This window comes from Mirounga angustirostris, unplaced genomic scaffold (genome assembly GCF_029215605.1).
Source record: "Mirounga angustirostris isolate CCGP_5_RB_7025 unplaced genomic scaffold, mMirAng1.0.hap1 SCAF_11, whole genome shotgun sequence".
Taxonomy (NCBI): Eukaryota; Metazoa; Chordata; class Mammalia; order Carnivora; family Phocidae; genus Mirounga; species Mirounga angustirostris.
Window position 1 is genome coordinate 7,918,096 of NW_026991719.1, and position 27,679 is coordinate 7,945,774.

Genomic DNA, 27,679 nt, shown 5'->3' on the forward strand with positions numbered 1-27,679 from the left:
AGCCCAGCCCCTTGCCGAGCTACCCCAGTGAGAAACATCCTTGGAGACGGCAAGCTTGTGTTGGCTTCATCCTTGGCTTAATCGTTCAGCTGAGAGACCTCAGTCTGTTGGAACCCAAAGCACATAACCATCTCCGACACGATTCAGTGCCCGGGGAGGGGAGTCCAGCGCCACAACAACTCAGGATTTAGGGAGGATTTTCACAGGAATCATGCTCAGTTCTGCAAAGCAGCCCTTACGCAGACAAAGGCACCCCCCTCGAAAGAGAAGCTGACAATGGAGCCAAACTCCCCACCAGGAGATGAGGCTGGCACCCTGGACATTAAGACTTACCCAGGGCTTTGGTGAAATTTCTCCCCTCCCTTTTAGCTCTTATGGATTCCCTCCTAATAGCCGTGGCACGTGAAGGCATTTAGGACAGGGGGAGAGAAAACGATGCTGGCTTTATTCTCTCTCCTTTTTTTTTTTACAGTATGCCTGATAAAACATCTTCGAGTTAATATATTCCAAGTTTGTAAAGAAGGTGTGGATCATAAAGGCGCTGGAAGAAAGAGGTGATGTGATAAATTCTCCCTCCATTTTGAATTGGCTTTTCATAGAAGGCGCATTCAGACTTTTTGGAATTTTTCATTAGGGAATTCCCTATTCCACATACATTTTCCCTAAAATTGTCTGGCTGAAAAGGCTTTCTCGAACAGCGTTGGGGGGGGGGCGGGGGGGGCGGGGGGCGGGTGTTAATTCTTCATTAATTTCCAAAATGCTGGAACAGAATGACAGCTGAGGCCAGAGTTACTGCCAGTCAGTAGGATTCATTACTGTTATACTACACCGATAAAGTCCGATTTCTTATCTCTGAAAATTTCCTGAGAACTTTCTTGACTTTACAAATCCTAGTGAAAGGAAAACTGAAATTATAGTCCATCTTGTAATGCTCCATGGTTTTGTGGAAGAAGACATTTTCAGTGACAGTCTCTGAAAGATTAAAATAAATTATCTACCTGATATTTATTGGATAATTTAAATGTGATGCCTTGAAATTATGAGAAAGCCTAACGCTCCTCCATCATGAAGAAGGTGGATTTTTTTTATTCACTGGGAGGAGAATCCAGTTCAATAAAACAATTACTTTTCAGTTCTGAAATGCTATCCTTTGAGATGACTATGAGGCTCCTTCCACAGTTTTGATTGGCTGGTCACCAGTTTTGCTACATTGGGGGGCAATTTCAGTAAAAACTTTGTGAAGGCCATGAACAGAATTAAATACAATGAAATTTAAAAACGTACACCTATAGATTTGGTTCATCCGTACTGGCTTTCTCCCCAAGTGCAGTTAAATCTATTTGGATTGTATTTCCAGAATACAGGAAGGAAAATGCTCTACTTAGCCTTGTATAGCACATGGGTATACCATATGGGTAGACAAGGCTTTATGTAACTTTTAATGGTTAGGTTTTTTTCCCCCAGAACATTAAAGCAGTTGAAAAACACTGAAAAATTGAAAGGCTGGCACATTAGAATTTACAACATTATATTAGGTTTAAATGCTTCATTTGTGTCCACACAGAATTGTATTATTTAGTTCAGGCTAACTTAATTAAAACTTACTTAGGGTTGTCACTTGGTCAGGAGAAATTGTCAAACACAGCAGTTCTCTTGGTTGAAAAATAAGATAAGCAAAGCAGTACATTTTCCAAGCATCACTGATGGGTTTGTCTCCATGGAGGGCAGCCTATACATTTTGCCTTTGGCTTCAGGCTCCAGTATGGCTTGGCATGGTACTAGTCTTCTAAATTTTTTAAAATATTTTCTTCAGCATAGATTTTTGGTGTCAACTTTGAGTTTTAAAAATATGCCATGTTGATGTTGTTCAGTTTGATGCCTGAGTGTTTGGCACACCCTTCACTTTGGCACCTACGTGAGCGCCTCACTCTCCTCGCCCTACCCCCAGCCCTGCTACTGGCGGGACCTTGCTCTGTTGCAAATACCCGCGCTCAACATGCCTTGTCCTTTTCGATTTGCCTTGCACTCTCATCCCCTATCTCCTTACATCCCTAAATCAAAGGAGGGGGATCTATTTTGAGTGTTTGTGAAGAAAAGAGCATATAACTCTAATAAATACTCCAGACAAGCAATGAAAAAACTGGAAGTCTTGCATTGTTAGTAATATAAATCTCTTCTAATCTCCCTTTGGTATTCCGTTTTGGTTGAAGCCAAAAATGTCAGTGGACAAGCACAAGAAAAAATAACGAATCCTCCTTTCACGGCCCCAATTCTGTAGTCGCACAAGAGAAAAACTCAAATGAAAATAAAACCTTAAATTCCCAAATATCACGAAATGTTTGCTCTTTCCAAATGGAAATTATCATAAATATGTTCTTGTTCTTGGTTCTACACCCTTTCGAAAACTCACGTTTCCATTCCCAATTCAATCTTGTGCCATTGCCACGTGCGACACGGGAACCGAACGCTTTATCTCGGTATGTACACTGATGGCAAAGAACAGAAGCTTCAGGAACAAAACCCAAAGGGTCGGAGGAGAATCACAAGGAAAATCAACCATGCATCACTGCACTCAGGCCTGCGTTTCAGGAGCTCCCGCTGCTTCCCGCTCGGCGGGTGTCCCCATAGTCCTTACTTCTCTTACTCCTACTCTCCACCTTGTAGCTGAGTCTTCACTCACTCAAGACTTCAAAACAAGAAATCTGTCCATGCCCACTGTGCCACGGCTCGCCCAGGCCTCTGCCTCACTTCCTGCAAACGTGCGATCGCCTCCCATCCTCCCCGGTTCTCCCCGGGCTGGTCGCCTTCCCACATCTGTGTCTTTCTGCCTGTGTCTCTCTGTTCTAGAATCGAAGCCACCCTCTTGCTGCCAAGGGGATCAGGCCTGTACAGGTGGGCTTTGCCTTTAGACACCGCCACGGTTTAAGGTTGACGGTTCTCTCTTGTGTCATATTGCCTTCATAGGTTACTCTCTCGCAGTGGATAGAAAGGTAGAAAGTAGCGACACCAAAGTCTTTGGTAAGTGGTTGTAAATGAACAAAATGGCGCAGTTCGAAGTAACATGATCGTAATCACTAACATTCGTTAAGCATTTATTAGAAACCAGATACTATTCTCACAGCGTAACAATTCTGTAAAGTTGGTGCTGCTTTTTAATCTCTGGTTTGCAGGTGAGGGAACTGAGACAGAGAGGGATGAATCTATTTACCCAAGACCACAGCTCGAATAGCAGTGGAAAAGGAATTCCAACTCAGGTCATCTGGCTCTGGATCCGAACGACAACCCCTTCATCGTGCCCACAGCCAGCGGACACAGTTACTATTCTGTCCAGGCCCTGCGTCAAGCTTCCCAAATGTCTAGACCTGTTGACCCCTCTCCAGTCTTCAAAGTTCACTGCAGATCCTTGCTCTTCTCAGAAGCCACCCCCGAGACTACAGGTCACACCTCTTTCTCGTCTCCAAATTCCAAGTGGATTTATGGTCTGGGGTGTTGGTTTCCTCCCTTTGTCAATACAAAGACCACTTTTTAATGTCAAGAATCACCCACCTCAAATATAGGAGTTGGTGATGGCAAATCTGTAGTATCTAATGTGCTGGATCTAAGCCAGAGGTTCTTGCTGGGCCTGCTCCATTGACTCACAGGGGGAGATTTAAGAAATCCTAATGTCCAGACTGTACCCTAAAACAACTGAACACGATCTCTAGGGGTGGCACGTAGGCATAGTAATTCTTCGAGCTCCCCAGGGGATTCAAGTCTGAGAACCAATGGCCCAGCACCAACCATCCTGCCCTCCGCGACACACTTGATAACATGCTTCATATTATTTTTATCCTTGAAGGCCTCCTTCAACAGGTCTGCCAACTCTGGGAGGCGAGCACATGCCTTGATATTTTAAACTTTCGCTACTCAAAGTGTGGACCACGGACCAGCAGTATCACGGCAATGCCTGGGAGCTTGCTAGAAAGGCATATTTTCAGACTCTCTTCCTCAGATGTACCGACTAGATCTCCTGGTGATCCGTATACACAGTAAGCTTTGAGAAGCATGGGCGTAAAGTATGAAGACATTATCTATAGCTCAAGGGGTAGGACTCTCAAGCCTCAGAAGACAACTCAAATTAAAGAACTATTTCTTTATGTATTTTTACTTCATGGCATCATTATCAACCCTTCTGGGCTGCTCCTTGGCCTGTACCTAGAGGAAAACAAACACTCCCTTCTCCTCACTAAGAGTGTCTTCTCCAAATGTTTTCTGTTCAATGATGCTAGTCTCTGACATCCACAGAGCACCTGGGAGCTCACCTCCCTTCCCTTGAGGCCCTGACACTCACCTACGACCTTGTTCTAGGGTCAGCTTCCTTGACTGTACAATTCTTAGTCTTACAGGGATAGGGAACAGGAGAGGCTAGACAATTGTACAGCTTGGGATGAGCTTAATATGGAAGCTTCTTCCTTTTCCTAAGAGCAGTGAAAGAAAGTTTCCCTTCTTGGCATTTATATGCAAAGAGCATACCTGAAAACCACATAAAAAGAACTTCTATTGACGATTCTTCAAAGCACAATATTTCTGTATTTCAACATGCCATATAAAAGCTGAAATTTGGCAAGTCAACATCAGTGTTTTGGGTTTTTTTAGGTGTGTGTTTTCCAGCTTTTCCACAGAGTACCCATGAAATGTCATAAATGCAGCTTAACGAGGGATTCACAAACAGAAAGGCCGCCGTGTCTGTTTTCTTGCACGGGGAGGGAAAGAAGTGAGTTCATTAAAATTCTGGTGATACAAGATCTGCTGTGAAGAAAAGCCATTTGTGTTAGTTTAAATTAGAACTTATACCTTGATGACAGTTAGAAATCTAGGGAAAATTTAAGGGAGCCCAATTATCTGAAATGAAAAGCGAGACCATGACATGCCAGCCCATTTAGACAATTTGAATATATTCTTATTCACTCGTGGTTCTTGGGGCTCGAATCCAGGCGAAACACCTCACTTGAACCAGAATCTGGCCTGATAATAATTGGCACAAAGATGAATTTTTAAAAAGTGCATTTGAAAAGATGAGCCACTTAAAAATTCTTCCCTGCTCTGCAGGAAATGGACTGAAGCTGGATCTTGCGCTGCTATTCATGCAAAGATGCAGGAAAGAAGGAGGCGTGAGCCATGTGGAATTCCTTTCCCTACATTTCTCTAAATAATATAAGCTTTTATATCTGAAATAGTTTCAAGTGAAAATTAATCTCTCAAATTCAACATCAATATAAAGGAACAATTTAACACGTGTCAATATTTCCAAGACACCGTGGAGTAAGACAGACCACTATTTTACGTATAGCTAAGAAAGACAAAAAATGCTGTGATTTATATTAGACCATGCCATTGATTATACGATGACTCTCCATTGCAGAGATGATAAAACACGGGGCAAAATGTGTCTTAGAGCTGTTGACATTCAGTAAATTAAAAGCACAACGTAAAGGATGCTTTCATGAAAGGATGACAACAACTCTTCCCGCCACAAATTTAAGGTTTGGCGTCATGGTGGCAACATCGCTCCTGGTTAATGACGCCATAATACCCTCTTCACTGGCTTTGCCAAGTGCTCAGCACCCCCACAAATGTTTGAGATTAAGCCTAAAATCTGGCTCAAGCAAAATCCAATGGTCTTCCTTTGGGGGCAAAAATGGCGGCAAAGCAGAGCCTACAGCATGGCTTGTGCTTTACTCACTGCAAACATGGCTACATGTGGAGCCCAGCGTGCATTTTTACCAAAAGGCTATTAATTATAAAGAGAGGAGAGTCAGGAGAGCACACACCTCTAATTTTAAATGGGCACCTAGGCCTCGGGAGAGGCTCGTCTTGTGGTTTGGTAATGTGTCAATTGCGCTGGCAAGTTACACAAGTAAGATGCATCCAGGTGCAGCCTAAGGGACCCGTAAGCACAGCTATCGGGATTCTAGAAGTAGAATCACTGATGTGCATCAGAGTCCTTTGAGCTTCTCGCCAGGGATTTATTAGTTCTTTTCTTTTCTTTTTTTTTTCCAGTAAACACAGTCAAAAGGACCTCGAGGGGCTAAAAAAGCCAAAAATGAAACAGCAACACCCCCATAAAGCACTTTCTAATTTAATAAGTGGATTAGGAAAATGGAAGCATTTTCTGGGTAGGTGGGCTGACAAGATCTGCCAGAAAGTTGCCACATCTCCACTGCCAGTTACCCTGTGTGGAATTATGTAAACTTCTCTAATTCTTTAGAAATGAAAAGAGGAATCCCCATGGCAGCTTTAGAAGACGAGCAACTGGTGTACTCACGAGGACTGGGAGGCCTTTCTTCTGAGTAAATAGTCCACCACATCGGGATCGGTCTCCAACAGGCTGATCAGTACTTCGTTCTGGAGATCGGGCGGAACCTGGAGGGGCCAAATGTCGAGGCATAAATCAAACCATTCCAGAAAGAGGAAAACTATGATCATTGGCAACTCTACAGTAACATAAAACAGAGCCTTAAAAGTCAGAACAGAGTGATTTGCCCATTAAAACCAAACCTACACCAACCCATACAGCCGGTTTAATTCTTAGGACAAAGTGGATGATGACCAAAACGTCATATTCAACCCAAATTGTCACCCCTCTTATGACTGGAGAGGGAGCCTAATCACTTGATACTTCTATTGCTCAGATAAGATTTTCTTGGCTTTGAATAAGCAAAATATCACGGTTAGGAGGGGCGGTGTTCATAATTTATTGTCCAAATGGGGACACTTTCTAGAGTTCCTATTTATAATTATGTGAAGACAACAGGCATAAATTATACCTGTCTTGGGCAAGTCTGGAATATATGATCAGTTTATTAAGAGGACGGGCCCTTGGGGCGCCTGGGTGGCTCAGTCGGTTAAGCGTCCGACTCTTGATTTTGGCCTCAGGTCATGATCTCAGGGTCGTGAGATGGAGCCCCATGTTGGGCTCCATGCTGGGGGTGGAGCTTGCTTAAGATTCTCTCTCCCCCTCTCCTTCTGCACCCCAACCACCCCCCTCTCTCCCTGTCTCTTAAAAAAAAAAAAAGAGGACAGGCCCTTGAGCCAGACTGTGTTTGAGTCCTAGTTCCATTTATTAGCTGTGGGGCCTTCGGCAAGGCACATGACCTTTCTAGGTCTCAGTTTCCTCATCTGTAAAGTGGAGAGAATGATAGGCCTCACCACAAAGGGTTGCTGTGGTGATCGAATGACTTATTATACATTGAGAACTTAGAACAGTACCTGGCAGATAGTAAACACTCAAAAACATGCTGACTACTGTATTGGCCCAAGTCATTTTATCATTGCCTGCTTGCACTCACCCCTTCCTTGCATCCTGGTCCATCAACAATGAAAAAAGTTTCTCGCTTCAGAATTTGACAAGGCATTCATTCGAGTTCTGTAGCTGAGGGTCACGTTTCCCTAGGCTAACCCACAGCGCATTAGAAGATGGCCTTATAATCCTAAGCCACAATATTGTGTGAAAACGTTCTATGAGAAAAGACTGAACTCAGCTCCAACGGGCTTTTCACTCTACAGATGCTGGTGGCTCAAGTAAGGAAATTCAAATTATTGAGCGGAAACAACATTTCCATCTGATTCTCTCACAGGAGGGCTCAGAGACCAGGCTCTTAAACCTGCAGGGCCAAGTCTTCGGAGAATAAGTGGCGGGTGGAAGAATTTGCCTCCTGCCTCTTGCAGAACTCAATTCTTCTTGAGCTCTGAGAAGCTGGAAACAATTTTATTAATAAAAACAGGGATGAGAAAGCAACAACAAAACGCTTTCCTTCCCTCATAAATCTGTTCCTCCTACTTCATCCTGAATCTTCATTAATGACATTGCCAAACCCTACTCACACAAACTCAAAATCTGGGTTGCATTCAAGCTTCTCTGTGTCCTCTGCCTCCCTGTTCAGAACCAGGAAACCTACTTGACTTCATCTCTGTGAGGCCTGTTCCTTCTTTCCTCTATCTTCCATTTCTACTGCACTGATCCAAGTTTGAGCCCTTGTTACCCCTTTGTAGTGGGCATCTGTTGGCCATTACCAGCTTCCATTTCCCTCTTGTTGTAACAGTTCTGCCCCAAAGTTCCCTAGGAAGAATCAACTGCTCCCCAACCCTTAGCTCAAGGGTGATGTGTAAGCTGGTCAAGGGCCACCATCATTCCCCTCCCAGAACACCGGGGCTGCCTGCGCAACGGGGCGTGTGACTCCATTCGAGGTAATGAGAAGCTGGGAGAATTTCCCAGAGGCATCTGAGAGAGACAATACAGGGCCAGAAGCCACATGGGGCCTGAGGATGGTGCTGATGATCAAAGAAACCACAGAAGGAAATGGAAAGAAAGGATCTCTCAATATCATGAGTCCTAGGTAAACCTATGCCTGAAGCCATATTTGCCTGTGGACCTCCAATTCCTTAAACTGCTTTGAGATTTTAGTTGAAAAGAAAGATACATCCTTCATGGGCCTTTAATGCAACTGCTTGCTAACTTAGACACTAGCTATTTCCTTCACCACCGGTATCTAATTTCTTCTCTGTGTGGTTGTCCGAGTGCTCTGATCAAGACGCTTGCTCAAGAAACCCTTTTATCCCTACAGTGGAAGCCCTCCACTCGCTTCCTCATGTTTGCCATTTTGTCCCCTCACACACGGCCACCCTCACACGCTCTCTATTTCAGCAACCACTGCGCTTCTCACTCTGGCCTTTTCCCACCTCCTTCCTTTCATTCGTTACATAAATATTTGGTGACTGCTTACTGAGTGCCAGGCACCAGATGCTGGGATTCAGCTACAAACCAAATAGACAAGAATCCTTGTCTCCTTGAAACTGACAATCAATATGGGAAGACCGGCATTAACAAATAAACAAAGCAAACACAGCGTGGATCACACGGAGACGAACAAAGCAGAAAAGGGGCAATGGGCTGTGCGGGGAGGGGGCGGGGCGGGGAAGTGCCATTTAAGTAGGATGGCAGGTCACAGAGAAACTGCCATCTGAACAGAGAACTGAAGTTGAGGAAGGAATTGGAGAAAATCATTCCAAGCAGAAGGAAGAAAAAATCAGCAAGATCGTGAGTCAGGAGCAGAGAGGAGGCCAGCGAGGCTGGAAGGAATAAGGAAGAAGGGGAGCAGTAGGAAGTGGGTCAGGTAGCCACGGCCAGATGTTGTGGAGTCTTACGGGTCATGATAAGGACATCTGCTCTCTATCTAGGTGGCTGGGGAGCCACTGGGGGTTTTGAGCGGAGGACTACCGTGAATTGTCATTGCTGGCTGCTGCATTTACAGCAGACCGCAGGGAGGCAAGGGGGTGACGCAGGGAGTGCAGAGGGGGGCTACTGCTACATCCAGAAGAGAGACGGCGGAGGGCTGAACCAGGATGGTGAGCCGATGAGGAATCTGTGGACCCTGGAGACAGTGAGGATAGAGATGATAGCATTAGCTAATTTGCTGGCTGCGGAGAGAAAGAGGGAAGGAGAAGGAGAAGAAGAGAGACGCCTTCAATGTTTGGAGCCAAGAGGCAGGCACCCGGAAGCACGGGGTTGCCCCTGACACTGACCGGTGTGGAGAAGCTGCAGGAGGAGGAGGCTGGGGGTCATGGCTAGAAGGGTGGCTTCGCTAGGGTAAGGGGGGCAAAGGGGGAGGCCTATGGGACATCCACATGAAAGATCTAGTCGGCAACTGGGAATAAGGCTCTGGGGTTCAGGAGAGGGGCTTGGGCTGGACAGAGAAATGCGGGAGACGCATATAGATGGCATTTAAAGCTCGGTGCCCAAACCCAGTGGCCTGGGAATGAGAACGGAAGGAGAAGAGAAGGGGCAGGGCTTTTAGGCCCAGGCTGAGGGGTTCGATTCTCTTACTTTATTGAATAAATTAAACAAATAAAAAGACTGATAATTTTCACTGCAACTTTTTCAAGCAACACGACCCAACAAATACACACTATTATATCAATTTGTCAAAAAAAAGTAATGTCTGAAGGGTAAAAATGAGGAGAGAACTCGTTTTTTGAAAAATGAACAGAAAGCAAAAAATAATATAAGCCAAAAATGTATATCCCGAACACATTTTAAAAGAAACTTCTGTGAGCAAATGAGGAAAAATATTTGTTTTTCATCCAGTTAGTTTAATTTAAAATTTTCTATGCTTAGACACGTAATAAAAAATTTTGCTCCAAGCGCCAATCCATTCCCACTGAAGAATAAACAACCCTCATGTATACCCTTCGGAGTACTGCAAGCATCACAATATTAATTCTTTTGAGAGTATACAGTGTGTCTAATGATAAATTATTAACTTGGGTACACTATTAAAATAGGTTACAGGAAGTATCATTATTTAAAACATAACTTTCCATAATGTTCTGTTAAATTATTCCATAATTCAGAGTTTTTACTCTTTCAACTCGGCTTGGTTCCCAACCAATTGTAATCATTGAGGTTTATTTTACGTAGCGTACATGACTTTTACTTGGTAACAAATGCAAATAGAAAGGGTCAGTGCTATAAATCTATCTATAGTTTCTTTTTAAAAGACCCATGATACCATTTTGGCTCGGAGACACTCTTTACAAATAAGTAAAAAGCTAGTTTCAAAATGTGGATCCCTGTATTGCAGGAAGGGTAGGTAATATTTTCCTATTAGCTAAGACTGACTCTAGTGTACATAATCCATTATTTTAATAAGTTTATTTATATCCCATCTTGTTACAAAATGACTTAAAGCAGCTTTAAAAATTCATGATAAAACCACGTTTGTTTGTTGTTAAAGGAATGGTACAGAAAATTGAGGCCAGTGGGAAAATTAGGGTAGAGAATTTGAAATTATGCCTAGAACTGACTTGTAATATTTGTGTAACAGCCTCCAGTGCTGTTTTCCCAATAATCCCTCCAATATTTGTCCCTATTTGCATGTTTCATTTCCTATTACTTAATAAAAATTTCAAATTACTGGCTCAGTTCAATTGGATGAGCATTCATTTTCTGTGAAGTTAGATACTTAACAGAGAAACACAAGTCAAGAGGAAACAGGAGCTTACGGTAAGTCAGAAATATCCACACAGATCATTCCTATATATGCTCCTTTGTAGGAAATCAGGATACTGTCAAAAGAATTTCGGAGTAAGAGTCGATAGCCCCCAAGGTCCAGTTTTTATCAGCTTTGCTGCTTATAATTAAGTAATGTAAACTTGGATACATCAACCATCTTCTTTAGGATTCTGCTCCTGCATCTGAAAATCCAGGCATATCCTATCTGTCCCATTTACCTTTATGGAAGCGTGATGAGGATCAAAAGGACCAACAGATTTGAAAGTACCTTCCCGATTGCAAAGAGGTTCAGAATAATAGATTTTGTTAGAAATAGACAAAATAATAAATTAAACACTTAAAAGAACCAAATAAAAGCAGATAACATGGAGATGGCCAATCTTTGTTCTGTGACTTTTTTCTTGACTAACAGACATCCATCTCTGCCTCTTATCCTGTGTGCCCGCAGAGAAGCACCACTCTCTTCTCCTTTGCTTAACACTTTGGGTGGGTGACTAAGTTGTGGGATTTCCTCTTGATGTGTCTCTGCCCCTGACCTCTGCCTGAATTTCTAGATTTGAAGTTTGTGATCTGTTGGGCCCTCAGCTGCAACGGTCTGGAGGCCAACTCCATGTAGCTTCTCCCTTCTGGTTCCTTCTCTTCCTCCAGACCTCAAGTCTTCGGTTGGTCACATCGGTAGAAGGTAAATTGCCCAAAGGCAAGGACGATCTGACTTGTCTGCCTAGAAGTGATACAGGCTCCTAACGTTGTAGCTCTCTGTCAGCTAGCCTCTTTTGCAGCGAGGGCTGGCTCACGTGTGCCAATCCTGGCCGTGGTACCCCACGCGGGGCTCTGGAAACATCTCTCTTCATCACTGGATGTGCTGATGGCCGCAAGAGATGCTGGAAATAACTGCAGGGTCTTGTAGCTGAAGATGGCAGAGCAGAGACAGCGGAAGTGCAGGTGAGCCACTAAGCCCCGCCCCTTAGGCTGCTTCTGTGACGTCACAATCCTGCAGCTTGCAGCCGCTGGCAGTTGAGTTTTCTTCTCCTAGCAGTCAAATGCTTTCTCAATTATGCCTCTTCTTCTTCCTCTTTTCTCTCCTGAAGCTCCTACCTGCACATCCATGACCCTTCACCTGCTTACTCTCGCAGGTCAATACCGTACTCTTCCAGAACACAAGCTAGGTGGCGTTTCCTACCCAATGGATGCTCAAAAAATGTTGTCAGAATGGCGACAAATAATAATAAAAAAGAACCCAGAATTACTGGTCTTCATGGTGCATGTACACTGGTTCTGTTACCTTTGCATAGATGCTTCTCTCTGCTTTAAATTAGGACCAGTGTCATGCTCTAGCAAAATCTCCTTGCTATTAATTTTTAGAGTTGGAAAATAAATTTCCTTTCCCAAGTGAGGATCATCAGAAATGTTCTCACATGTTCATAAACTACTGTTCCCGTTAATATAAAAATGAAAAATGAGGGGCGCCTGGGTGGCTCGGTGGGTTAAGCTCCTCTTGGTTTTGGCTCCGGTCATGATCTCAGGGTCGTGAGATCAAGCCCCGCATGGGGCTCCGAGCTCAGTGCGGAGTCGGCTTGAGATTCTTTTCCCGACCTCTCCCTCCATTTCCCTCCCCCTCTGCTCCCTCACCCCAACTTGTGTGTGCATTCTCTCTCTCTCAAATAAATAAATAAAATATTTTTTTAAAAAACGAAAAATGAGGGGAGCCTGGCTGGCTCAGTCAGTGGAGCATGCAACTCTTGATCTCAGGGTCATGAGTTTGAGCCCCATATTGGGCATAGAGATTACGTTAAAAAAAAAAAAAAAAAGGAAAAATGAAAAGTATGACTCCATAACCAAACACATTTTATCTTTTTTCTTCTGGGATTCTGTATATAGCAAAATGGAAACTAAGGAGGACTGTGAAAAATAGACTACTTTAAAAAAAATCAACCAATTCTGCACATCGGAGTGAAGAAACAAAACCCAGCCCCAACGGCTTTTTCACTTACAATTTATTGTTTCACATCAAAATCTCTATTGGGTTTTAGTCAACTATTTAGTAAGTTTAGATATTTTCCAAGGGTACCATTTATGGTTGTGTTTATCTGGAGACTCAACTCCTTAGATTTTCATGTGTTCCTTCAAAGCAGAATGCTATTTCAAAAATCAAAAGAACTTTGGACTCTCCTGCTTCAGAGAAAAAATGTAAACACTGCACATACAAAGGAATAAAACTGTCACAATGAAAATCCACCCTATCAAATTAAAAATGAAACCTTGAATGGTTGCCTAGGGTATAACACTTAATGATGTAGTTTCTTCTATAAACCACAGAGAGGGGAAAATGGCTCAAGTTTTCTCCACTTACTAAGTCACTATAACAAACCTGAATTACTCCGAGTGTTCCATACCAATCCATCCCTTTGCACTGGACCAAGAAGGATGCTTTGGCATTGCAAACTCTACCACTTTCCAGCAAAAGCAAGTATCACTGGAAGTCATGATGACATTTTTGTACCTTAACACACACACTGAAAGAAATGACTAAGCACTCGGGCTGTTTATGGGAGCAAAAGCTCAAACATGGGCAGGCCCAGCCTAGAACCTTTTGTGCGACTGTTGCAGAGGATGGCTTCATGTCATGGGAAGGGGCTCTGGGTGTATCTGGAGGGTCAGGATGCATGAGGTTCAACACATTTTTCTCAAGGGCCTGACACATGCCAGGCAGTGTGTTTGGCAACTGGGACACGTGTGTGAACAGATACAGCCAAGGAGCCCAGGACTCGCGGAGCTGTGGTTGGGGGAAGACACAAGGAAGGAAGATGAAGAAAACTGAGCAGTCCTTGCTTCTGCCCCTCTCCGCCTGTGTCACCAGCGGTACACGTGTTCCGTCGTTGCGGGCAGGGACAAGGTGAGCAGGCTCCAGCAGGAACACCCACCGGCTCTCGCTGCCACCTGCTAGCCTGAACATCAAGCGGGTCGGTGCTATGATTAGTCCAGAGGGATGAATGCTGTTAAGCGTCTCCTTAGCTCCCCATTTCCAAACTGGCTAACATAGTCTCTCTCTCTCCCCCGCGAACGGACTCCATATCGGAGACACCACATTAAAGCACCTTGTCTTTCGGGCAGGGAGGCATCATGCTGTAGAAATAATTCACTTAGTTGCTGCATCACTTGGGCGAACTATCTTGGCTTACTCCTCACGAAATGGTGGTGAAATTTAGATTAGCTGATGATGTACATAATGACCAGCCCAACCCCTGGCACATAAACAGTGGTTCTTTAGAAAACAGTGCTTGTATAAAAAAAAGGAAATGGACATCATATATAATTATTTGGCTGTGTTGGTAAGGGCTCTTCCTTGTTTGATGACCTGGATCATGACTTGACTGCTTTTGATTTGGCATGCAAAAGCCGTTTTAAGAAACTGCAATTTGCATCAGGGAATGAAGGGAACACGAAGCAAAGCTTGGAATCCTCACGTCGGCCACTGACCCTTGCTCCCAGTGGTTCTCAGTTGAAAATTCCCATGTGCGCGGTGCTGGTCCCCAGCTCAGGCTGACGAACTGGCGGGCTGGGAGCGCGCCGGTGTTCCCACGTCTCCACTGCACCCCGGACTGTTCATCAGCCTGGAAGGGTGGTGCCTTCTCTTCTTTCCCTCTCTCCAAAAAAGGAGCCCTGGTAGGAATCATTTAGTATCAGCCCTCAGAATGACCTGACAAGTTTTCTCCACTCTGCTCTGAAGCTCTTATTAATTCCAGGAGTAACAATGAGTCTTCCTGGATGGGACTGCCAGATCAGTGATGGAAGCAACAGCTTTTGGAACAATGTGCACGCTAACGATTTCGTGGGGGAATGCTTTCTACCTTACAATGATACCAGTGAGCGTTTCTAGATAGGCACGAGCCTTCTCTTTTATTTGCAGCGTTCCCAGAGCATACCATTTTATGTTACCCAGTTTTTCAACTGTTGCTAGCAGAGATACTGTTAAAGGTGAGGGAGTCGAAGGGGTATGGGCACTGAACCAAACACAAACACAAATGCATTTCAGCAAATCATTACTGGGCACCCGTTTGCTTTTCGGGATGTCAGTGAACTGTAAGCCAAATGAAAATCCCTGTCTTTGGAAAGTTTGCATTCTATTAGGTTTCAATAAGCATCATAGATAAGCATATTACACAGTGAGTTCAAAGGTGAGAGGTGCTATGGAAAAAAGAAGAGCCAGGTAAGGGAGGAGTGTGGATGTGTGGGTGCAGCTCACACTGTTCTGCAGAGTGGGTCCGGTGCGCTTCCCCACACAAGGGACACCTTTGAAAGTGCTGGGATAGGGCGGCATCTTATCCATTTCCCATAGTAACAGGATCGATCTTTTCTTTTTTGTGTGCCCAGTATATGTCGGTTCTTGTCCCAGGTATCTTAAAATGTCATTTCTAATTATCAAAATGATCCTATAAGGGAGGTAACCTCATATCATTTTTGTACAACAGGAAACCGAAAGGCTCAGTGAAGTTGAGCATGGGCCCAGGATCACGTAGCGAATGCATGGCCGAGTAAGGATGTGAATTCTGGTAGCTCGTTCCAAAGCTCCTGGTCTTTCCTGCACCTTGGGGGTTTCCCAAGATGTGGTTTCCCAGGGTGTGGTTCGGAAAGGACCAGAATGCCCAGGAGGCATTCGTTAGCAAGTGCGGATTCCCAGGCCCCATCCCAGCGCTACTCCAACTGATTTTCTGGAGCACGGCCCGGGAATCGGAATGTTTGGCAACTGTCCTCGCCACTCTGGGGCACGCTCCAGTTTGAGAGCGACTGGCACAATCTGCTGCCTCGGTTTTTGAGAGAGGGATCACGATGGCTGTTACCAGGACCTCTCTCCAGCTCAAGAATTTCCCACCCAGTGGCTGAAAAGCAAACAACCGGTGTGAAAGCCTGTCCTAGCCAGCCTCTCGAAGCCTGCGCCAGCCTCTGAATGTAGGTCCCTCGCCTGCATGGTGGGACAAAGCCAGGTTCTTTTCAGCCCTCTCTCACTAACGCAGATGCCTCTCCCCCATGGGAGAGGCGGTCTCAACATCAGGACATGAAGGACATTATTAACCCTCAGAACAAACGCTGGGTGGTCACCAGGCCTCTGTGGGTTTGTATGACCCTTCCATCCGTTCTGCCACCTTTCCCAACAAGTCTTCCTTTCTAATGCCAATGGGGAGCAAGGCCTCCCTTTCTGAGCTCATCAACCCCTCCAAAAGCCTGAAACAGCACAATGGCTAACAATCTTTTACCATCGGGCTTCGGCCGTCCTTGTTTGGAATTATTGTGCTCATTCTGAAAGCTTCTTTAAGAAACAAAACGAAACAGCGACATACATGACCGAATTTTTGTCCACCCACGCAGACCAGCTTTGCCAACCAGTCAGCAGCTTAGGATAATCAACGAGGTCCTGAAATGCCAAATATGCCAAGAGGACCTGCCAGTGACGAGGTTCATTTTCTTTTGTGCTTTATAGAAATAAAAGAAGTCAAGTCAGGGCCAGGGCACAGGAGCGTGTAGATTTTAGAACTAGGAGGGATCTTGGTTTTTATTCATTCTAACCTCGTCCTCTGATAACTAAAGAAGTAGACATCTCAGAAGGTGAGGTCACAAAGCTGAAGTGGAGCAAAGAAAGGACTAGAGCAAAGCTTTCTGAATCCAGAGCCAGTTTGCTTTTTACTGACCTCGGCTGGGGATCTTCGTCTCACCTCTCCTCCCTTTTTATTCCTCAACACATAATTCCCATCGTCTGTCTAAGGAAATCAAGAATGCTCATATTAATTTTAACTTACTCTGGAAAGGTATCCTTAATTCCTCCACATCTAAACCTGTTCATATGTATAACGAGTAAAGATTAACAATACAGAAATCATATGTTCCAGAACTACCACCAAGTCATTCATTAATTCAACCAGTGTTTCTTGTGTTTCTGCCACGTGCCAGGCACAGGAGGAATGCAGTAAAGAAAGTAGATGGAAACGGACACAAGTTCATCCTGTCGTGGAGTCTGCGCTCCAGTGGGGAAACACACAACAAACTGGAGAACTTAGTAAAACCTTGTATTCGTAGTGATGAGTGCCACGGAGAAAAGGCAGCGAGAGGGAACAGGAAGCGACGGTGTGTGCACGTGGGGGTGGGGGGGGTGCTGTATTTTAGACAAGGTGGCCAGGAAAGGTCTCACTGAGAAGTAAAGACCACAACCGGCGAGCACAAATACGAACTTCTACTCCAGAGACCCTGGACATCAATGTCTCCCGAGAAGAGCAAGCGAAAAGCGTGTCTGGAAAATGCTGGGAAAGGTGGAACCGAAGGACTGACATTCTTCTGCTGTTTTCTGTAGTCCGGGCGGCAGGAAATGGTGGCCAGGAAGGGCTGTGTTAGTATCCGAGTGGAAAAGAAATGCCTGATGGTTTGTGGTTTCATCTAAAGAACTTTGCTTAGAATACAGAATTTAGAGAACGGAATTAAGATTTGTGAGAGGTATTATTTTGTTAAAAAAAAAAAAAAAATCCAGAGAGCATGAAGTCATGCTAAGACTGCTTGGCAAGATGACATGTGACTTAAAACTTGAAGAAAATGTTGAAAAGTTCAGTTACTTGATTCATCCTAATATGTAATTAATTATGAGGGTTTTGGCTGAAGTGTGACAATGACTAATTCCACATTTTTTGAGAGCTCCTTGTTTGCAAACAGGGATAGCGCTTCAGAGACTCAAGGAGGAGCAAGACACCGTTCTACCCCAGTGAACTGTTCACTGTGTGTAAATCCATTTTCTCTTCTTCCTGGGCATCCAGCAGGAATCCGTTTCCCAGCTTCCCTGGTAGTTAAGCATGGCTTGTGCAATGCAATTTGAGCGGGCGTGATGGATGGTCCTTCTAGGTTTGACCCATAAAATCCTGGGGGATTGCAGATCTCAAGACGCAAGGAGCTCAAGTCTCTAAATCGTTAGCTGCAAAGCTGTCTGACAAACATCTGATTACACTTTACATCAACAAGATATTTATGTCTGGTGTGCCGAAGTACTGAGATTTGGGCCAGCTCATGCTGCTCAACTAACAAGATTATTAATTAACATTTACATAGACTTTTACAGCCTGCAGAACGCTTGCACATAGCTCATGATTCTGGGAACCACCCTGGGAAATAGGGCGTACTTTTAACCTTCCCTTTTCACGGAAGCCGAAATCGATGCTTGTTGAGTGCTGAATTACTTGGGCACGATCACACAGGCAAGACGCAGAGGGCAAAGAGTCTAAAGCAATGGCTCTCAAATTTACAAAAATATCGTCGGTGAGAGACAAGCGTGGAAAGAAATCTGATGCAAGGCACTTGATAAATGTAGACAAAATACTAAGGAGATGCGGAAGAGGGAACTAACACACTTGGGGGAAGAACCACACAAGGCTCTAGTGGAACAGGGTGAGATTTGTGGTGAGCATTTGCAAATTGACAGGAGAAATGGGAGAGGAAACATGGAGAAAGTTCCTGTAAATTCTGACATGCAATATGAGCGGTGAACAGAAATAGAAGAGACTTGGCATCTGTTCTAATGTTTCAAGGGAAGTTGGAGCAAGCAGTGCAGTTTTTTGAAAGAAAACAGGAACTGGCAATTCAATACAAATAAAAAAAAAATATTTATTGAGTGCCTGCCAGATGGAGGGCCTTCCAAAAGCGTACAGAGGATATAGGGAGAAGATAACAAGGGCACAGCCCGTGTTTCAGATGCATTTATAAACTACTAAGGGAAATAGTCATAAATGACCGTAACACAATGTTGAGTAAGATAAACATCAATAAGAACAGTGATGGGGTTAAAGGGACAGAGAAGTGACATGAGAAGGACATGGGAGAGAGAGGTGAAGCTTCAGCTTCATGGAAGAGGTAAGACGTCAAGATTGACCTTGGAGGAGGTGCCATTGATGGGGATGGTTATGAATTGCATGAATTCAGGAGGGCCACATATAACTCCCCAAAGAAGGGTGCCAGCAATATTTTGAGCAAGGACTGCACTATCTGAACAATGAAAGGACTCCAAAATGTGACCGTGGTTTAGGGGACAACAAAATGCAATTTACAAGTGGGATATGTTTGTTTAAACATGGGATCACAAACTTCCAGTGACATCAGAGCTCTGGACATTTCTAGTTCTATTGAAACTGCCTGGCTTGCAATAAATTCGGGCAATGACAGGCGCCGCGGGCCAGAGATGGTGTGTGTGAGCTTCCGCATGCAGCCCGAGAGCATCACGAGGCAGCTTACTGAGGTGTCCTGCCTAAGAAGAGCCACTTACCATGAACAAGGCTTCATAATTTTCAATCATTTTCTGCACCACAGCAATGATGGCCGTGCTTTCCTCAGCCCGGGCTGAGCTCTGGACGGAGAATTCTTTGTCTGACGATTTCTGCTTGTGCAGCAGGTTGGGTCCAAATATGGTGGCCAAGTTTAGAGAGGTCATTTTGTTCCCAGTGACCTGTAGGAGCAGACAACACAAGGATTGGGGTTATTTCTGCTTTTCAAACTGCTGGGTGGATCAATAATCAAAGGGACCTTTTTCCTTTTTTTTTTTTTTTTTCCCCTGCAAGGACAATATCACCTCTGGCAGAATCTGTGAGGAGCACTGTCGTTTTCCTTTTGCTCCATATCTTGGATTGACTCTCATAGCTTAGCGGTCATTTCGATAGCATATTAAGTACAATTTTACATCTGTAAGTTATTCATTGTGGAACTGGTACTATATAAAATGTCTACCCTGTCTGCTTTTAAAAAATACTGATGTCAAAAAATAAATAAATAAAATAAATAAATAAATAAAAATAACAACAACAACAAAAATACTGATGTCCATCCATCCATCCATTCATCCATCCAACCAACCACTCGTCCATCCATCCAAGCCAGCCAGCCAGCCCTACATCTATCCCTAAATCTATCAATCCATCATCCCTATATTAAATCACCCATTCAGGGCCTACCACAGGCTACACCATTTTCGTGGATTTGAATTATTTAAAATTTTTCCAACAATGACCATAGTACAGTCCTTATTTTAAAGAATTCACTTTCTAGGGGGTAAATAAACATACTAATTCTAAGGAGTGAGTACAAAGTATGAAGCTATCAACTCTGGAGGCCCCAGGGACACTTCAAAGATGTGGCAACATTTGCACAAAACCATGAAGGAAGAACAGTGTTTGTTAGGCTGAAAAGCAGAGGAGCTGAGGCAAGGGATGATTTGACAGTGGGAAGAACACCCTATGCAAAAACAAAAACACGTAAAATACATCCAGGCACCGTGTGGCAGAGGGTTCTGCAGGAAAGGCAGGCAAGGGCCATTGCCATGTGTCCCCTGTGGGCAAAACTGCCCCTGGTTGAGAACCACTGGGCTAGGCAAAATTTTCTTTCTCTTGTCGGTATTAGTTGAAACTCTAGGAACACAGGGATACGTATGGGGACTGTGGCTGCTTAGTGGGGCTCCTTGGTCTGGGAAGATGTGCACAGCCTTTGAGAGGCACCTGGGTGCCCAGCACAGAATTCAAGAGTCCTGATTCACAGCCACGAGAAAGACGCCTGGTCCCACCCTTGTCCTGCGGAGCCCTGAGCTGGTGGCCACCCGGTCCCAGCATGGCACACGGCGGGTGCTATTTTTAGAACGTGAGCCTGTTTTCAGGCCTCCTGCCAAGTGAAATGCTTTCACATGGTAAACACTGGGCATTTTCACGGAAGGACTCTTTATATGTATGACTGTTCGATTATTTTTTTTCCTTCGTTTTACTTCACTGACATAAAATTTGACATTTTTTTATTTGATTTTTCCTTTCTCTTCCTGGAAATTTACGGCTGAGATTAGATCAACTATGTGTCATCTTCAAATGCATCCCTTTGGAACTCAGGCATTTGGAGTGCTTCCCCTTACCCCCTGAAAGTCGTATCAGGGTTTTCCCATTTTTATTTTAACATTAACAAATAGGAGATTTTGTTTTCTTTTAAAAGAATGTTTAGCACAAGGACAGCCCAGAACTCTGTATCCGTTCCCTCCTTCGCCTGTTGCTATTCTGGGAGCGCAATGCAATCCGTCCGTAAAATGGCACATAGATTCCAGCTGCAGACCATCCTGCTGGGCTTCGTGAGCGCTTTTGTGTTATGTTGTGATTTGTTCTTGTTTTACTGCGTTTGAGACCGGAAAGGAGACTTGCTCGCGGCAGCGTCCACCCCTGCAGCCTGTGCTGCACCTAAGTCCACACGTGTCTAAGTAACAACACGTGCCCTTGGGGGCAGCTCACGAGTTCATTACTAGCCAGCCAACTAAAGGAATGATTTTTATCTTCACTAAATAAGCATCCTAGATCCTCTCTATACCTAATAGGAATCGCTCACATTTATCACCAGTCTAGCATGTACAGTCACCGGACTAGGAACTTTCCACAGGCTGTTTCAGTTCTTTCACACTATAAGCTCATGAAGCAGCTGGGCGTTGTCCTTTTTTTTTTTTTTACAAAACAGGGAAGTGATGCCCAGAGCCCGTAGCCAGGAGTGGGGTGGAGCCGAGAAGCCAGCCTGTATCTTCCTCATGACCCTACCCCTCCCACGGGTCACAGCCCGGGGCAGTGGGAAAGCTAAACTTTAAAGCAGGGCCGGGATTGGGGTGAGGACAGCGAGGCACTGGTCCTGCTCCAGTTCCAAAGCGAACCCCCCACTTCCTGGAGGTATGCACCTCCTCAGAGATCGGTAATCCCGGCTTTATACTGGTGGCTCGTAATGTCTTTTTTTTTTTTTTTTTATGTTATGTTAGTCACCATACAATACGTCATTAGTTTTTGATGTAGTGATCCACGATTCATTGTTTTCATATAATACCCAGTGCTCCATTTCTTCTGCCTCGTAGACTCTTTGAAGAACTGAAGGCCGGCTACGGACTCTCTCACCAAGAAAGTGCACATCCACATCACATTTTCCATGCAATACCCGAGCGTTCTTGGACAACCTGAAAAACCACGGCTCAAGAGGTTTCAATTATGCTCCTGCAATATTCTTTCTAGAAGAAAGGAAATTGTTCTTCCCTTTGGGAATTTCTCTTTTTCCCGAGGAGCAAAGCAAATAAAATGGAATAAAACAAAGCAAACACAGATAGCGAAACACCATACTTTAATAAAATATCATTATTTTTTTTCCCCAGAAAAGCACTGATTGACCAGCCAACAAATTTTCTCATGCCCTTCTTTTCAAAATCGTGACAATCCTATTAGTTAATGATGCAGTAAACTGTAAGGGCCAATTAGAAAGGAAATACTATGCTCATTTCATAGAGGAGGGAGCTCAGACCTCCCCCCTCCGCTAACTCTGTTCTCTTCCCTCTTCCTCTATTTTATAGAAACAAGGTCATGCAGCAAGGTGCCGGCGGAGCGTGTGCAAGCCTCCAAGCTCCTTGATGCTCTGGCTCCATTTCTTCACGTTCCAAACCTTAACAACCACCCAGCAGAGACCGGACACATCTAACCCCGACCAACAAACTGACAGTTGGATTCTGGCCTCACCTGCAGTGCGCCCATCCTGTATCTTCTACGTGCTCGGGCCAAACCACCACCAACAAAATATTCGGCAAACGCCCTCTAGTTCCTCTCCCTCCACTCTGAACTTCGGCCAGAGGGGCTTTCAGCTAACCCCCATCCCCGCACAGAGCTTACGTGTTCCATCCACTCAAGCCCTACGCATCTGCTCGTGTGCGCTTTAAATTCAGTCTTCTCCGTGAAGCCACTCCTACCTTGTCTGGCCCGTGTTCACCACCTTTTCCCCGAAGCTCTGGGGTGACTCCGCACTGCCTCCCCGAAGTCTACACTTGCCTCGTGTCCTCACCTCCTCCACCTCCTAGAGGCCGCAGCACCCCAGGAACAGTAATTAGACCACTTCTGAACAACACTCAGATAGGAGCTCAGGATGTCCGTGATTCAAATACCAAGGCCACTGCTCCACGGAGACTCCGACAATGTGAACTGCTCTTCTGCACATTGCAATTCATACAGAAGCTTCCCAACTCTCTCCCTCCGTGCCTCTAACCAGTCTACAGCGTGGGCGACACTGCCTCAGTGGAATCCTTCCAAACATTCAGGGCTTAAAAGAATGCAGCACCTACCCCCTTACGAAGGCATTCAGCACTCTATGAACACAGCCTATTTCCCCTCGTACCTCCTTGGGGCCTTCCCACTCCATAGCCTTCACTCCAACCTCAGACGGCGGCGTGGGCGACCATTTCACAGAAGCAACCCTCTCCCCTCTCCGCCCTGCTGCTTTGACGTTTGGTCACTAGTCCTTCCTCTTGACTCAAGGTTTAGGTCGGGAGTGTCTAGAAACCCTCGCTAACTCTTGCTTCCCTGTGCAACTTTGCTGTCCCCAGGATATCTTCATATTCCTTAGTGTAAACTAGTCTTCTCAACCCCCGTGCAGTGCCGGGTGAAGAAACTGTATCCCCCAAGTTCAGATAAGGAAGCTCAGGTTTAGGAAGGTGAACAGATTTCTCCAAGAACACATGGTCAATTAGTTATAAAGCTACCGAGTGCTCTCAACCAGGGGTGACTCTGCCCCGCCTCCCACCCCTCACAGGGGCCTCAGTAATGTCCAGAGATGCTTTTGGTTGTCACAACCGGGGCACGGTGGGGAGCTGCTACCGATATCAAGTGTTTAGTAAAGGCCCGGGATGCTGCTAAAGCATCCCAGAATGCACAGGGCAACCCCTACAATTACCTGGTCCCAAATATCAATGATATGGAGGCTGGAAAACCCTCAACTAGACTCCCCCATGGGGTTTTTTCCCTAATTCCTAGTTTAGATTTCTGCTCTTAGGAAGCTAGACCGGTTTGGATTTGAGCCACAGCTGCGACTTTACTGGTCACTGGATGGCCCCGACCACGGAGCCCCTCCCTCAACATATTCTCCTGCCATCTCCTGGGATATTGTCCGGCTCCCTCCGCAAATCTACAGTGCCCATGGGGTCCATCGCGCCTCCCCCAGAGTTGTGAAATGCACAAATGCACAGCTTGTGCACGTGGAGCTCCCTGTGGGACACTGGGTGAGTTACTTAACCCCTCCAGGCCTCAGTTTCCACCTCTGAAACATGGGGGCAGCGGCAGCTGCCTTGTGCAGTGGAGGACTGACTAATGTGTGAAGCCTCTGGCATGCAGCCAGCACGAGGTCGGAGAGAGACAGATGACAGCAAGTGTGTCAGCAGGCCAAGCGGCATTTGCACCCATCCAGGAATATTTTCTTCGTCTCGGCGTAGGTGATGGAGTCTCGTTCAGCATTTGGACTGAAAGAGTGTCTGAAAACGATTCTAAAAAAGCAAGAGTGGCTTCAGTTGGACTTCCTGCTTTCCTCGATGCCTTCTCAGTCCCCTAAGAGCCGACCGCCTGTTCACATCTTACTCCAGAAGCATCTGAGAAGCAGTTGGCGTGCCTAGGATCGCAGTCAGGGCTCTGCCTGTACCCAGTGGTTAGGCAGATGATTCTACAGCTCGTGCTGTTATCTGCAGCTGATAAAGGATGACACCCAGACGGGGAATACAACTACTTAACAATTATGAGAATTACAGCATATCCCTGGGAGAGCTGCGTCTGCTAAAATAAGGTGTCAGGACCGTATTATGAAGCCTGAAGCCAGCGAGGTTTCACTAATTATAAGTACGATAGAGACACATGGCTAATTCAGGAAAGTTCCATTCTCACACCAATAGCGAGGATGACGATGAGAAATGCAGAACTGCCTTTCTGGATTAAAGTGAAAGAAAAAAAAAAAATACATGACCAGGATTTTTAGGAAAGAAATTTGATAAATACAGAACTGAATCCACCATAGGGCTGAGCTCTGCTTAACAAGGATTTAAAAGAAAAGTTTCTGTGGTGAATAAGTTTGGAATGCCTTTGGCCTCTTTGTGTTTGATTTATAATGAGTGTTAGCACAGGAAAGGGTCTGAGATCACCTGGGGAATCCAAGGTCAAGGAGAATGCATCTGCATTCTGACTGCATCGTATCAAAAAGGGAAACAGAGCTCTTGTTAAGGTGAAGATTAAATAGGTTGCTTGTTGATTGGTCACCTAAAATTGAGGCCAGCATCTCCTTTGTCCAAGGGTGAAACCAAAAACTACCTTGAAGCATATGGGTGTGACCAAAGAGAAATGGAGCCCAGGACCTCAGATGGCCAGGGGGTGGGGTCACCCTAGGGCCCGAGTGGGGACCAGGTTCAACGAGAACATCCCAGGAGGGCCCATGGGACTGTGCAGAATCTGTCCAGTAGCCGACCCCCTGTGGCATCCAGATGCATGGCGATAGCAGATCAGACCTTCTAGTTCCTTCTGGTTCCTTCTCCACCTGGTTTGGAAGTGGGACTGACTCTCCATGGCTTTAAGCCAGTCGATTTTGGGGGAGTGGTTTAAGGAGAGAAAGGACCTCTCAAAAGGAGGAGACTAGACTTCTAGCTATAGGGCAGATGGGAGCTTGAGGGACAAACAGGAAGCATAACGAGGTGACATCACATTTGGGCTCCAAGTTAAGGAAGCAAATCAAATTAATGACAAGGACAGCAATCTCCCCCCACCCCCATTACTCCATTTTTTCATGATTGTAAACCCCTCCGGAGCTCATTGCTCGTCTTCTTCACACAAATGGAAATTCAAGGTCTTGCGTAAAGCATCATCAGGGAAAATGACAGCCTTGTTTAGAAGCATTCTGGCAACACAGGACGTTAATAGCCTATGTGCTCTTAGGAATTGTCCCTCCCGAGAAAGGCCTGCACTAGTTCTCTTTTGACATCAATAGCTGGGTCAGGAAAGGGCAGGTGTCATTTCCTCCAGGTGAAACAGCTCATCAAATTGATGGCCCACTCTTCTACAACCGGGGGAAAAAGGAGGAGTCACAGCATCTAGGGCCGCGGGGGGCGCATCATACCTCTTGCCCATCCTTGCTGACGTTGTCATTGGCATGCCTGGCCACCATGGAGAGGAACTGCAGGAGGCGGTGGAGGGTGTCGCAGTTACAGGGAGGTAGAAGGTAGATGAGGAGCTGCAAGGTGCCCAGTTGTTCCTCTGGTTCCAGCACTAAGCAAGGCAAAAGGAGGCATTCTGAGTTAAGTTAAAGGGGGAACGCCCACCATTCAGGTTCTGAGAAGAGGCTCCTCTCCACCCCTTTCAGAAAGGGATTAGCCAGGCCAGCCACATTCCACTCCAACCATTCTCCCATTGGCTTAGCAACTTAGCGAAAGGCTCTGTGACGGACATAAAGATAAAGTCGCCCTGGGGAAATGAAACATCTAGAGCGAACATTATCATCCCGGGGAGAAAGGTAGCTTAATTTCCCTTACTTGCTTCTCCCTCCCTTCCCTGGCATTACTCATCATTTACTTTGTGGATTGCAGTCTTTCATCTTCTGTAAATATTTACTAACAATGACTGGGAGTTGGTGAACATTCTAAAAGTTGAGTTTATAGCAGATTTGAGGCCCTTTTCTGTTGAGCAATCCACAAGGAATTGACTTTTTGTTGGCAATAACCAAAGACACGGCACAATGACAGTGTCTTCACTCTCTTCCGTGATCCTGTTTTAACTGTGGCACTGGAGGAAGAAAAATATGGAGGCTGTCACAGCTCTGGCCTGTTTCTCCTCCCCTCGTCCTCCTTTTCTCCTCCATGCCATCTGGGTCTATGGCCCTGGAGCAGCCATATTGAAAGCCCTGCCACTGGGCTATGTCATCCTGCTTTCCCTGGAATGTTGCCTGCCCCCTTTTCTCACTCTGGGTTCCCGTGGCTCCCTCCTTCCGCGTAACCAGAAACGCAAACTCATTCTGAGGCACAGACTCAATGTGAACTCTTGCTGTTCCTCCAAAGCATCAGTTTATAGCACTTTCTACTGCGCTGGGGTCATCTGAAAGCATCCCAAATTCTTCTTTATTTTATGGCAACTTTCTCCTTGCTAATTCTCCCCAGGGTAAATCTCAGAAAATTCCCCAAATATCCCACTCATTAGAGACCAATAAATAAGAACCACAACAAAAAAAGTTATTGGGAAACACATGCACAAGGTTCATCGAGTGAGTCGGACATCGCAGGAAATCCCAGGAAGTGTTCCTGCAAATGGCCGTGTTACGCACAGAGAGTATTGATGAAGGCTGTGTACAGCTCCCTGGTGAGAAGGGGGTCCGGCATGTCCCTGAGGAACTCCTTCAGCAAGGCAGCAACATCGTGAACGCTGTGCTCTTCCTCCAGAGAGACATCGACCCCACGGTCAAATTCCTCACGTAACTGGAAAAATAATGGTTCAAGTGGCAGTCTTATGACACCATACCTCAACGTTCAGGGCCCAGCAAACCAAGTGTGGGGACATGCAGTATCTGGTCTTAAGCTTATACAGACACTGGAAAGGAGAAGAAAACAACATTTTGCCGTGATCTACAGAGTCTATGCAATCCAGCCATGAATATATATATTATGCATTATTAAATAAATGTATCTGTAGGTTTACTGTTAATGATGCAAGCAGAAGGGCTGAAGAATGACATCCAGAAGATTGGGAGGAAGAGCTGAGGGGTTAGGTCAAGGGTAAATGTGGGAGGGAGGAATTCATCTATCATCCAGCAGTTTTGCATGTCAGT

At 45.3% G+C, this 27,679-nt stretch overlaps 1 protein-coding gene across 9 annotated transcripts in view; it reads right to left on the bottom strand.

The window, feature by feature from the left end:
- The window catches only part of ARHGAP6 (Rho GTPase activating protein 6), a 474,622-nt gene that overhangs the window by 11,847 nt on the left and 435,096 nt on the right, over positions 1–27,679 (bottom strand). For all 9 annotated transcript variants that reach the window (XM_064573729.1, XM_045874487.3, XM_045874492.3 and 6 more), the window contains exons 7-10: positions 27,179–27,329; positions 25,982–26,130; positions 19,341–19,520; positions 6,305–6,402 (exon numbers count right to left, since the gene is read on the bottom strand). In XM_064573729.1, the coding sequence (XP_064429799.1) occupies positions 6,305–6,402; positions 19,341–19,520; positions 25,982–26,130; positions 27,179–27,329 (578 nt within the window). The remainder of the gene's footprint in view (positions 1–6,304; positions 6,403–19,340; positions 19,521–25,981; positions 26,131–27,178; positions 27,330–27,679) is intronic.